The 13,881-nt window shown below is 26.7% G+C and overlaps 1 protein-coding gene across 1 annotated transcript in view; it reads right to left on the bottom strand.

The window, feature by feature from the left end:
• Positions 1-13,881, bottom strand: part of LOC119579927 (inverted formin-2-like) — a 14,083-nt gene continuing 202 nt past the window's right edge. The window contains exons 2-4 of the mRNA XM_037927771.1: positions 13,497-13,852; positions 357-584; positions 1-208 (exon numbers count right to left, since the gene is read on the bottom strand). Of these exons, the coding sequence (XP_037783699.1) occupies positions 1-208; positions 357-584; positions 13,497-13,852 (792 nt within the window). The remainder of the gene's footprint in view (positions 209-356; positions 585-13,496; positions 13,853-13,881) is intronic.

Genomic DNA, 13,881 nt, shown 5'->3' with positions numbered 1-13,881 from the left:
CTACAGAAGAGTGTTTGTGCTCCCAGAAACTGCTTGTGCAGAAGCACCGCCCAGACTGTGATGTGGAGACCCTACAGACTGGGGACTACTGGAGTCCCAAGGATTGATGGGAAACAGTTTACAGTTTATAGTGCCCTTGCCCAATGTGGTGGTGGCGGCAGGTTTGAGGCTGATAGAGGGGCCAGCGGGGAGACACTGGGGCAGGCAACTGTGTGGGGGGGCACTTGGGAATGATGAGTAGTACATGGATTCTGGGATGAACATCAAAGTCACAGGTGTTGTGAACAACAGCACATACCTTGGATGGTAGGCTGATTAACTTAGCTCATGATAGGTGGTTAGAGACCACACGTTACCTGGCTGCAGGAACCAATCCTGGGAGACGCTGTAGATGTGGATGGTTCTGGTGTTGTGCTGGTCGTATTGTACTGGTGCCCAGTACTGCCACTTGGTTCATACTACTACACTCTTCAACATTGCTTCCGGAGCTTCTCTGGCCCTCTACACTTTTTTTTTCCAGTAGGGGCCCGTATGCCGTTTTTGGATCCACTGGAAAGCATATTGTTACTCTGTGGATGAAGGTCCTGAAATAGAATACATCACTGATTAACAAAAAACATTAAAAAGTATTCATAAAAAATGCTCCTTATCATTAATTTAAATCTATCAGCATTAAAACAACTATATTCATGCTTTTCTCCATGCTTTAAGCAGAACTTTAATATAAAATAACTGGAAGAAACAGAATATAAGAAAAATTAAACATAAGATGATAATAATAATGTTAATACAAAACCATTGGTGCATGTGTGTGCATTTCATATCTCAACTTCTGTTAGTCGCTGTTTTAAATTTTAGTTTCATAACACTGCCACTAATCAGTGAACTCATGATGTGATTGAGGCATGGTCCCATAAAGTAGATTTGACATTTTTTTGTTATAAACAAAAGAATAGTTTCATATGAATCTCAAGATTTATCTCAATAAACTTAAGTTTTATGATAAATACTCCCAATTTACCAAGCCTCCCCCCCCCTAATCAAATAAACCTTGCTTTTTTATACTCTTATGATTTTTCTTTCTGCCTGATTGAGTGAAAAATGGAAAAGTCTGCATTTCATTTACCTCTCTCTCTAACATTATACCTTGTTTTCCTTGAGGTTTGGTTTAATTTGAATTCAGTAACAGAAACTTCTTGTTCAAGTAATGTGGTTTCATGTATATATGAATGTAATGTATGTTGTTTTATGTATGTTTCTACATCTGCAAAGTCCTCCTACATTTCAATTTACCAAGCAATGTTGCCAGTGTGTGAAAATGCATGTACTCAACAAATGTTTGAGTACATCTCAAATAAATTCTTCTTTGCTAGGGCTATCTAAATAAATATCTTCATTTGGTAATTTTTATATCAAGATCAATTCATCCAGTGAAAAAAAGCCCTGTACTATGTTATAATAATAAATGACACACAAATACATAATCATAAATGCCTCAACTAAGAATCTCACTTCACCTGATTTTGCTATGACCTTCTTAAGACCTAACTTACATCTCATTAGAAAAAACGCCCTAGCATGTAACGTCTTTTGGTTGCCTAAATCAATATCAATTACAGTGAATCACTAAAATTGTGGTGACTATCAATTTTCACTCATTTTTCCACTATGGCACTATCAGTGATCTAATCAGCGCGGTGGGATTATATATATATATACACATTTATGTATATATATATATATATACATATTATATACTATATATATACATATTATTATACATCTATATATACCATATAATTATTTTAAATTTTACCCAAAAAAATTTTAAATTTTTTTAAATAATACAATATATATATCGATATATATATACATATATATATACGTATATATATACATATATCTCTACATATATATATACATATATAGTATACATATATAGCTACATATATATATCATATATATACACATAGTATTACACATATTATACCATCTATATATACATATTATACATATATCTAGACATATATATAGACATATATATAACATATATATAACATATATATAAGACCACATGTATGAGACATATATATAGACCATATATATACATATAATATACATATATATACGTATATATATACATATCTATATACCTATATATATACATAATATATAACATATATCGTATACATATATTATATACCATATATATATACCTATAATATCATATATATATACATATATATATACATATAATATATATATATATTATATATATATAATATATATATACATATCGATATATATATGGATATCTCTACTATACATATATATATATATATAATATATATGTCTTATATATATATATATAATAATAATATTGAATTATATACTATATATATATATATAATATATATTTAATGGATTTTTATAAATTATAATATAAATATATGTATTATATATATAGATATAATATATATGTATATATATATATTATATAATCTCTATGTATTCTATATTATAAATCAATACAATTAGATATACTTCTAATATATATCTATATATATATATATGTCTTTATATATCTATATAATATATATGTATTTATCTCTCTATATGTATATCATATATATATATAAATATATATGTATTATATATATATATATATATATTATATCGTATATATATATATCTATCTATATCATATATATCTATATATTTGAAGTGTGTGTGTGTGTATTGTGTGTGGTGTGTGTTGTGTGTGTGTGTGTTGTGTGTTTGTGTGTTTGTGTGTGTGTCGTGTGTGTGTGTTGCGTGTTTGTGTGTAACAGTATGTACTATATATATAGATATAGTATATATATATATAATGTATATATATATACACCAAACAATATACATATATATATAATTCTCACTATCCATAATACCCACCACACAACACAATATATATATATTATATATATTTATCTAATATATATATATATAATATATATATAGCTAGTATATATATATATATAGATATATATGTATTATATATATAGTATATAATATATTATTTTATTATGTATAATATATATATATATATAGATATATTATATATAATATATATGGATTATATATATATATATATATATTATATATATAATATATATCCTATCACTATATATAAATCATATGTATATTAATATTATATATATCTATATATATTAGGTATATATATATATATAATATATGTATATTTATATGTTCTACTATTCTATATATACTATAATCATATATATAATATAATATATGTATATTATAATATATATATATATATATTATAATATATATATATATATGTATATTATATAATATATATATATATATATATATATATATCTATATATATATATATAATATATTATATATATACTATATGTTATATGATATATAATTATATTATATAAATATATATATAATATAATATATATATATCTATATATATAATGTTATTATAGGTATTATATATTATATATATATATAATATATATATAATATATGTAGTATATTATATATATAGATATATATATATATATATATAAATATATGTACTCTTATATATATATCGATCTATCTATGTATCATCGTCGATTATCTCCTATAGTCATTTATATACTATATTCTAATCCTATATTAGTATTCTAATCATAATCTTTATTATTATATATATATATTCTTATACTCTATATATTATAATATAGTCTATTATTCTCATATAGAATATATATTCTCTATATCTATATAACTCTCATACATCTTTCTATATATATATATATATCTCTCTCTAATCTATCTCTATATCTCTCACTTATGTATATTCTATATATATCTATATATATCTCTAATAATATTCTCTAATCTCATATATGATATTTATCATATATATATATCTCTAATATATGTATATTCTCTCATATATATATATAATATATATATATATATATGTACTCTCTCCTATTATATCTATTATCCTATCTATATATTATATACTATATTATATATATATATATATATTCTATCTATCATCTATATCTCTATCTATATCTATCATCATTTATTCATATATCTAATATATTCTATACTATAGATCATATAGTATGTCTACTCTATATCTATATCTATAGATATCATATAATATATTATATATACATCACATATCTATTATCATGTATAATATATAATAATATATATTATATATTATCTAGATAATTCATTATATCTAGATATATCGTACATATTTATCTATATATCTATGTATATATCCTATCTATTCTAATATTTACCATCTATATATTATTTCTCTCTATATTTATCATACTCTATCTACTATATATATATATTGATATCGATATATATATATCATATCTATCTATATATATAAGATACCTATATTATATATATGTATATAGATATATAGCATAGATTATATCTATATTTATATTAGTTATCTATAATATACTTATCTATACTATATGTCTACTATATCATTATCAATATATTCTATATATCATTATTCTACTATCATATATCTATCGTTATGTATATAATATCTAATTATAAATATCTTCTATATATATTATATATTATATCCTCTATATATACTCTATACTCTATATATCTCTAGTATCTCTCTATATATTCATATATATCTAGCTTATTATATATACATATATTATCTATATATAGATCCATAATCTCTTACTATCTATATATATCTATATACTCTATATATATAATAAATATATTATATTATATATCATCTTAGATAATATAATTATTATATGATATATCATATCTAAATTTATCTCTATCCTATCTATCTAATATATTATATATCATATACTATCTCTCTCTCCTCTCTCTCTCCAATCTTTCTCTATATATGCTCTCATATACATATCTCTATCTCTATAATACTATCCTCTCTTTATATATTATATACTCATATCTCCCTATATATCTCATACTATATCGAATCTATCTATATCTCTATCTCTCTCTCTCTATATCTTTCTATATATATATACTTCGTTCTGCCTCTATATCTATATATCTCTCTATCTCTCTCTATATCTCTATACATAATATACATCTCCCTATCGATCTATCTATCATTATATATATCTCTATACAGTCATCCATATCTATCATATCTATCTCAATATCTATATACATTCATATATATATCTCTATATATATTAGATCTCTATCTATCTACATTATATCTCTCTATATATATCTATTATATCTATCTATCGCCTCTCTCTCCCTATCTCTCTATATCTATATATCTCGCTATCATTATTGTCTAAATCTCTCTATCTCTCTCTCTCTCTTAGAGTACTCTCTTATGTATCTACTCTCTATCTTGTATCTCCTCTCTCTCCGGTGTCTCTCGCTCTTCTGGTCTCCTCTACTATCTCTATGTGTCCTATATATCTCTCTCTCATATGTCTATAGCTGTCTCTACTATTCTCTACTATCTGTCTACTCTGTATTCTGTTCTCTATCCTCTCTCTGTCTCTCTCTCTCTCTGTCCCTACTCTCTCTGGTCTCTCTCTCTCTCTCTGTCTCTCGCTTGTTCTCTCTCTCTCTCTCTACTATATCTCTATCTCGTCTCTCCTCTCTCTCGCTATCTCTGTAGCTATCTCTCTCGCTCTATCTCCTCTCTCTCTGTCTATCTCTCTCTCCTCTCTCTATCCCTCTTCATGTCCCTCTGCTCTCTATTTCTTCTTCTATCTCTCTCTCTCTCTCTACCTCTCTCTCTTTCCTATCTGGTTACCCTCTCTGTATCTCTATTCTCTCCGATCTCTCTCCTCTTTATGTCTCTACTGTCTCTCTCTCTCTCCTCTCTCTCTCTCTCGCTCCTCTCTCTTCCTCTCTCTCTCGCTCTCGCTTCTCTCTCTCTTTTCTATACTCTCTCTCTCTCTTCTTCTCTCTCTCTCTCTCTCTCCTCTCTCATCTTGTGTGTGTGGGTGGTGTGGTGTAGTGTGGGGGTGGTGTGTTGTGGGTGTGTGGTGTGTGTGTGGGTGTTTGTGTGTTGTGTGAGTGTGTGTGTGAGTGTGCGATGTTGTGTGTGGGTGGGGATATATATATCTATATCTATCGTCTTCTATATCTATATACCTCTCTATACATATACATCAGCACCTCTCTATAGATATCTATATGATAGATGTATTCCATATACCTCTCGATCAATCTCCTCTCTAGATATACATATATATATACATCTTAGACCTCACTCGAGATATCTTACCTCATATCTCTCCTCTCTCTATAGATCCATCCTCTATATCCCTCTATATCTCTATACATATATATCTCCAATATATATACTACATCTATATAGATACAATCTCTATGCCATACTATCTCTATTACACTAGCATATACCATCTACTTTCCATCTCTCTCTCCCTATCAGACTCTCTCCCGACTGTCACTACATATATTCTATCTCCATATATATTATATCCCTATCTCTCTCCCTATATCTATACATATATTATATCCACCTACTATACTACTTCCTCTATCTATCTTACCTCCTCCTCCACTATAGATATCTCTACATATATAGCTCCAGATATACTCTATATCTACAGATATCATCTACATTCTCCTATCTATATCCAGATTCTCGACATCTCTATCTATACTACCTCTATCTATACCTATATCCTATCGTCCTCTATTCTACAGCTATATATCTACTATATATTAGCTCCATATATATATACCTATATACGATATTATATATACATATATCTTACATAGATATAGTATATTACCTATATATATATATACATATATATATACATATTATATATTACTATATATATACATATATATATACATATATATATATATATACATATATATCTATACATATATATATACATATATTCTATGTATATATATGTGATATATATAATATATGTATATATATATGTATATATATACATCTATGTATAATTGTATATGTATTCTATATATGTATCTATTGTGTCTATCTATATTTTTAGATATATATATGTATATATATATATAGGTATGATATATATATGTTATATATATGTATATATAATTATATATATATATATAATATATGTATATCTATATATATATTTGTATATATATATATATATATATCTATATATATGTATATATGTATATGTATATATAGTATGTTATAGTGTATATATATATATATATAGCTCTGTATATCTCTATCTTCGGGATGTATATGTATAAAGATATACTATATATCATATCTATCTCTATATGTATCTATATATATGTATATCTATATTTATATGTATCTATACTCTATATCTCGTTGTAGTGTCTATATATATATTCATATCTATTGTAATATATATATCTCTCTCTCTCATCTACTCACTGTCTATCTATATATATGTCACATATTATTCTCTGTCTATATCCTCTGTCTCCTATCTCTGTATAGTGTGTATATATATGTATCTGTATCTATATACTGTATGTATATATATATAATATTATATATCATATATATTTATACACATACTATGTCATATATATATCTGTATATATATATATGTATATATATATGTATTATATATATATATATCTTATCTATCATATATACTATATATATATATATTACATATGAATATAATATAAAAAATTACAATACACACGCACGCACCCACACACACACCACACACACACACACACATATATACATACTATATATATATATATAGATATATATATACTCTCATCTATATATATATATATGATATATTAATATATGTAAAATACATAGATGTATATAATTATCTACATATTTAATATGTATATACATAATGTCTATACATATATGTATAGACCTATTTTGTATTACATAGTTGTATATACTTATATGTACTATACATATATGTTATACATATTATTACATATATATATGTATATATATATGTATGTATATATATATATACTATAGTTATATAATATATATATATATATATGGTATTATGTATATATAATTTACTACATAATATATATATTTATGTAATATTATGTATATATTTTTATATTGTATAGAATTGTATTTGTACATGTATATATATATATTACCATACATATATATATAAGATATATATTATATATATATATATATTAGTTATATATATATAGATATATATATAATAGATATATCTATTATGACACCACCTCCTGACAGGCCTCGAGCATAGGTCATACCAGGTATGAAACCAGAGGCCTGCTACTAAACCAACCATACCACATGACCCACTAAAACGAGTGTGCACCTAGGATCTCACTAGTTTCATAGACATTTCCTATTTACTCATCATACATGAGTAATGGTAGTGAGGTTTTTACACACTCTCTGTGGGCACTTGGTAGAAACTGATTTAGAAATGAGCCATTGCATTATTGCATCTTTCATATACATATACATTGCAATTATATATATATATATATATATATATATTCTAATATATATAAATATATATATATATATATTTATATATAGATATATATATATAAATATAATAAGATATATATATATAAAGTATAAATATATATATATATAATATAAATCTATATATTATAATATAAATATTAGATATATAAATATAATTATATATACTATAATATAAATATATAAATATATTATAGTAATATATATATATATATATAAGTAGATAAATATAATATATATATATATATATATATAATATAAAATATATATAAATATAAATATATATATATATATTATATATATTAAATTAATATAATATTTATATATATAGTATATATATATATAGATATATACTATATATATATATATATATATGTAATAAAATATAATATATATATTATATATAAAGATATAATATAATATATATATAATATTAATTCATATAGATATATTATATATAAATATATATATCTATTATCTCATCTATATAATCTAAATATATAATATTAATATAAATATATCTATATCTATTCAACACAATATAAAAAAAACTAATAATATCTCTCTATAAAATTATTCGATATACTATAATTATCTAGCTATATTATAAATATAAATATATATATATCTATATCAATATACTCTATCTATATATAGAATACACATATTATCTATATATCTATCTCTCCTCTCTCATAACATCTCAATCTATATATATATCACTATATCCTCTATATGTACGATATATATATATCTATATATACATCTCAATATATATATATATATAAATATCCAATCTATAATCTATAAATATCCCTCATACTATCTAACTCTAAAAATTTATATATATATAACTATACACTATATATATATACATTCAATACATACTCATCTATCTAAAATATACATATCTATATATAACTATCAATTATCTAGATACATAATTAATATATATATCAAATATATATATATCTCTATATCTAATATATCTCTACTGCTATTCTACTAAATTATATCTCTATCTATCTATCTATCTATATCTATACATATCATATATATATCTAATATATATAATATCATGTCAATCTATATCTTATATAATAATTATATCTATCTATCTCTCTCTCTCTCTCTCTATCTCCCACCATTCTATCATCAATTTATCTTCGTCAAACTCTCTATCTCCCTATCTATTATATAATCGTCCTCTCTAAATCTATTTATTCTATTATATATCTATCGTCCATCTCAATTCTATCTCCATCATCATTCTATCTCTATCAAAAACACAAACCTACTATTCTCATACTCTTACACTCTATATCTCTATCTATTCTCATCTCGCTCTATTCTCTGCTCATCTCTATCATATCTCTCTCTTCTCTCACCCCTATCCATCTCTCTTCCGCTCATCTATATATCCCCTACTACTCTCTCTAATCATCTCTCTAGAGCTCTCGCTCTCTCTCGTCTATACTCTCAACATCTTATCTATCTCCACTATCTCTACTCTATATCAGAATATATATCATGACTCTCACTCTACCTCTATCATCTATACCTCTCACTCTCTCTATACCCCCTTACCTACCCTCTCTCTTCTATTTCTATCTCTATTATTTCATATTTCGATCCATCTCCCTATTCCTATCAATCTCCTCTGTCTCTCTCTCTCCACTATACTTTTTCCCACCATTTCTCTCTCTCGCATATCCATCTATCTCTCTCCTCTATAATCTCATATAAATATAATATCTCTATCTCACTTATACATCTCTCTACTATTCCTCTCCATCTCATATCTCTCCCCTAATCTATCTCTATACATCTCCGCTCTTATATCTCATCTCATATATATCTTTAGTCTCTCTCCCTCTCTATCTTCTATTCTCATCTCTCTCTATCTATCTATTTCTCTATCTCATATTTATCTATCTCCCTCTCTCTCTCTCTCTAACTCTCTATCTATTCATCTATCTCGCTATCTCTTCATCTCTCTACTCTATCTATCTTTCCATCTCTTCTCTCTCTTTCCGCTATCTTCTATTCTCTCTCTATATCTTCTCTATCTCTCTCTATCTCTATTAGTACTTCATCTCGATCATATATTCATCTCTCTCTCTAGCCTCTATATCTAATCTCATATCTCTCTCTCTCTCGTCATCTCTCTCTCTCTCTTCCTATTATATACTATATATACTGTCATCTATCATCTATATTTTCCTCTCTCCTAGTATTCCTATATATCTCTCTCTGTATCTACTCTGTATTCCTCTCTATCATACTATCTCTCTCTACGATATATCTCATCTTCATCTCTCTCTTATCTCTCTCTTCCTATCTATCTATCGTATTCATATATCTCTCTACTTTCATATATCTAGACTCTCTTCCTCTCTCTATCTGCTCTATCCTTCATATCTATCTATCTCTTCATTATATCTCTCTCTACTATATATTAATATTCTCTCTATCTATATGTCTCTATCTATTTCCTCTCTCTCTAGTCGTTCCTCGCTCTATCCATATATATATATATATATATTCATATACATATCCATATGATTATATCTATATATATTCCATATATATATATAAATATATATATATATATATATATATGTATATTCATATTACGCCAATCAAAATATATATATATATATATATATATATATAATATATATATACTATAATACATCTATATATATATATATATGTGGTGTGTGTGTGTTGTGTGTGGTGTGTGTGTGTGTGTGTGTGTGTGTGTGTGGTGTGTTTGTGTGTGTGTATGTATTATGTTCTATTGGGTGTGTATGTCTTGTGTGTCTATATATATCTATATCTCATATATATAATACAAATATATAGATATCTATATGTCTATATATATACCTCTCTCTCTATCTATATAATAACCTCAACATAATATATATGTATCTATATAAAATGTATATCCACATAACATGGGTGTATGTATGTATGTAATGTATATTATATATATTGCGGTAATTAGGTGATATATATACATATATATATATCTATATAGCTATAACTATAAATATATTAATATATAGATATTATATAAATATATAATATATATATATCTATATATAATATATATATATATATATATTTATATATATAAATATATATATATATATATAAACAAAAAAAAAAAAAAAAAATATAATAATTATATATGTATTTATATATATATATATATAATATATTAGGTATATATATATATATATATACATACAATACATACATCATACATAACAACAGACTACATATCATACATACATACATACATACATACTACATACATACATACACACACACACACACCACACACCACACACACCCACATAGATGAATTACATATGTTATATAATATACGTATATATCTACCTAAATATTATATATATCACATAGTACAAGCACCCACACACCACACACACACACACAAAGAGCAGGTATATAATACATAATATATATAATATATATATATATATCTATATATATATAATATAGATATATATATATATATATATAGATATATATGTATATATATATAAATTTTAAATATATATATATGTGTAGTGGTGTGTGTGTTAAAACATAAATAAACGTGATATATATATATATATATATATAATTGATATATATATATTATAGATATATGATATATATATATTATATATAATCAGAGTAGAAAAAAATGTATATGTGGTGTGTGTGTGGTGTGCGTGTGTGTGTGCGTGTGTGTTTGTGTGTGTGTGTGTGTGTGTGTGTGTGTTTGTGTGTGGTGTGTGTGCATTTGTGTTGTGTGAAGATATGTATCTGTATACATATGTATCTATGTTACATATATGTTATATATCTGTCATTGTATATATATCATAATATACATATCTATATATATATATATATTAGATATATATATATTTTATATATATAATATATATAAATTATATGTGTTACGTATGTAATGAATATATATATATAAGAATATATATATATATATAATATATTATATATATATAATATATATTATATATATATATATATATACCTGTATATATAGATATTTAAACATATATACAGGGTAATACAAATGAAGACACACAGACACCCACACTCAGGACACACATAGACATACATATTGAAATTCATAGTCACACCACACATACATACATGCATGCGCACACGCATGCACGCACGCACATGCGCGCACGCGCACACACACACACACACACACACGCATAGCGTGTGTGTTTGTGTGTGTGTGTGTGTGTGTCCGTGTGCGTGTGTATGTTTGCATGTGTGTGTTTGCATGTGTGTGTGTTGTGTGTGGTGTGTGGTGTGTGTGTGTGTGTTGTGTTGTGTATGTGTGTGTGTTGTGTGTGGTGTGTGTGTGTGGTGTGTGTGTGGTGGTGTGTGTGGTGTGTGTGTGTGTGTGTGTGTGGGTGTGTGTGTGTGTGTGTGGTTTGTGTGTGGGTGTGTGTGTGGTGTGTGTAGGGTGTGGTGTGTGTGTGGTGTGTGTGGGGTGTGTGTGTGGTGTGTTGTGTGTGTGGTTGTGGTGTGGTTGTGTGGTGTGTGTGTGTGGTGTGTGTGGTGGTGTTGTGTGTGGTGTGTGTGTGTGGTGGTGTGGGTGTGTGGCGCGCGCGTGTGGTGTGTGTGTGGTGTTGAGCTGCGAATTTCATTAAGGATTTATTATATATGTTAAAGAGAACTGATAAACATGAACGCACATACACTATGCAAATACATACAAATCAATCTAAGAATAATGCATATATAAAGCACAAGTTAGTGTAACTAAGCACGAGCAAAAAAGCACAAGACAATCACAAAATAACCACTGGGCATGCATCTATGACAAACAAACAAACAGGGCAAACAAAACACACCTATGAAGTTTATCTTAACAATCGTACCCGGGGAAGGATACGTGAAGACCGGTGTGAGTTCCGTGTAGTGATATGTGGCATATGCAGGAGGGTGAGGGGCATTTGATGTGGGTGGTGGCGGGGGAGGCAAAGCTAGTGCCTGGGGGGGACCCTGGGGTGGTGGGTTGGGCACGCACAAGGTATAGGAGGTGTAGCTCTCCTGTGAATAGTGCACACCACCCGGAGGAGGAGGTGGGTATGAGTATTCTGCACCCGGGGCAGCATACTGACCCCCTGAGTACGGGGGGTACAGGTGGTAGGTTGCTCCCCGTGGGTAGTACTTGTCATAGGGCGGTACATGCGGAGGCGGGGGTGGAGGTGGTGGTGGAGGGGCAGGGTGGTAACTGTAGGTCTGATACTGGTAGGGTGGAGGGTAGGGTTCCGCGT

This window comes from Penaeus monodon, chromosome 13, assembly GCF_015228065.2.
Source record: "Penaeus monodon isolate SGIC_2016 chromosome 13, NSTDA_Pmon_1, whole genome shotgun sequence".
In the NCBI taxonomy this organism is placed as follows: Eukaryota; Metazoa; Arthropoda; class Malacostraca; order Decapoda; family Penaeidae; genus Penaeus; species Penaeus monodon.
This window is presented reverse-complemented; position numbering and strand designations above follow the sequence as displayed.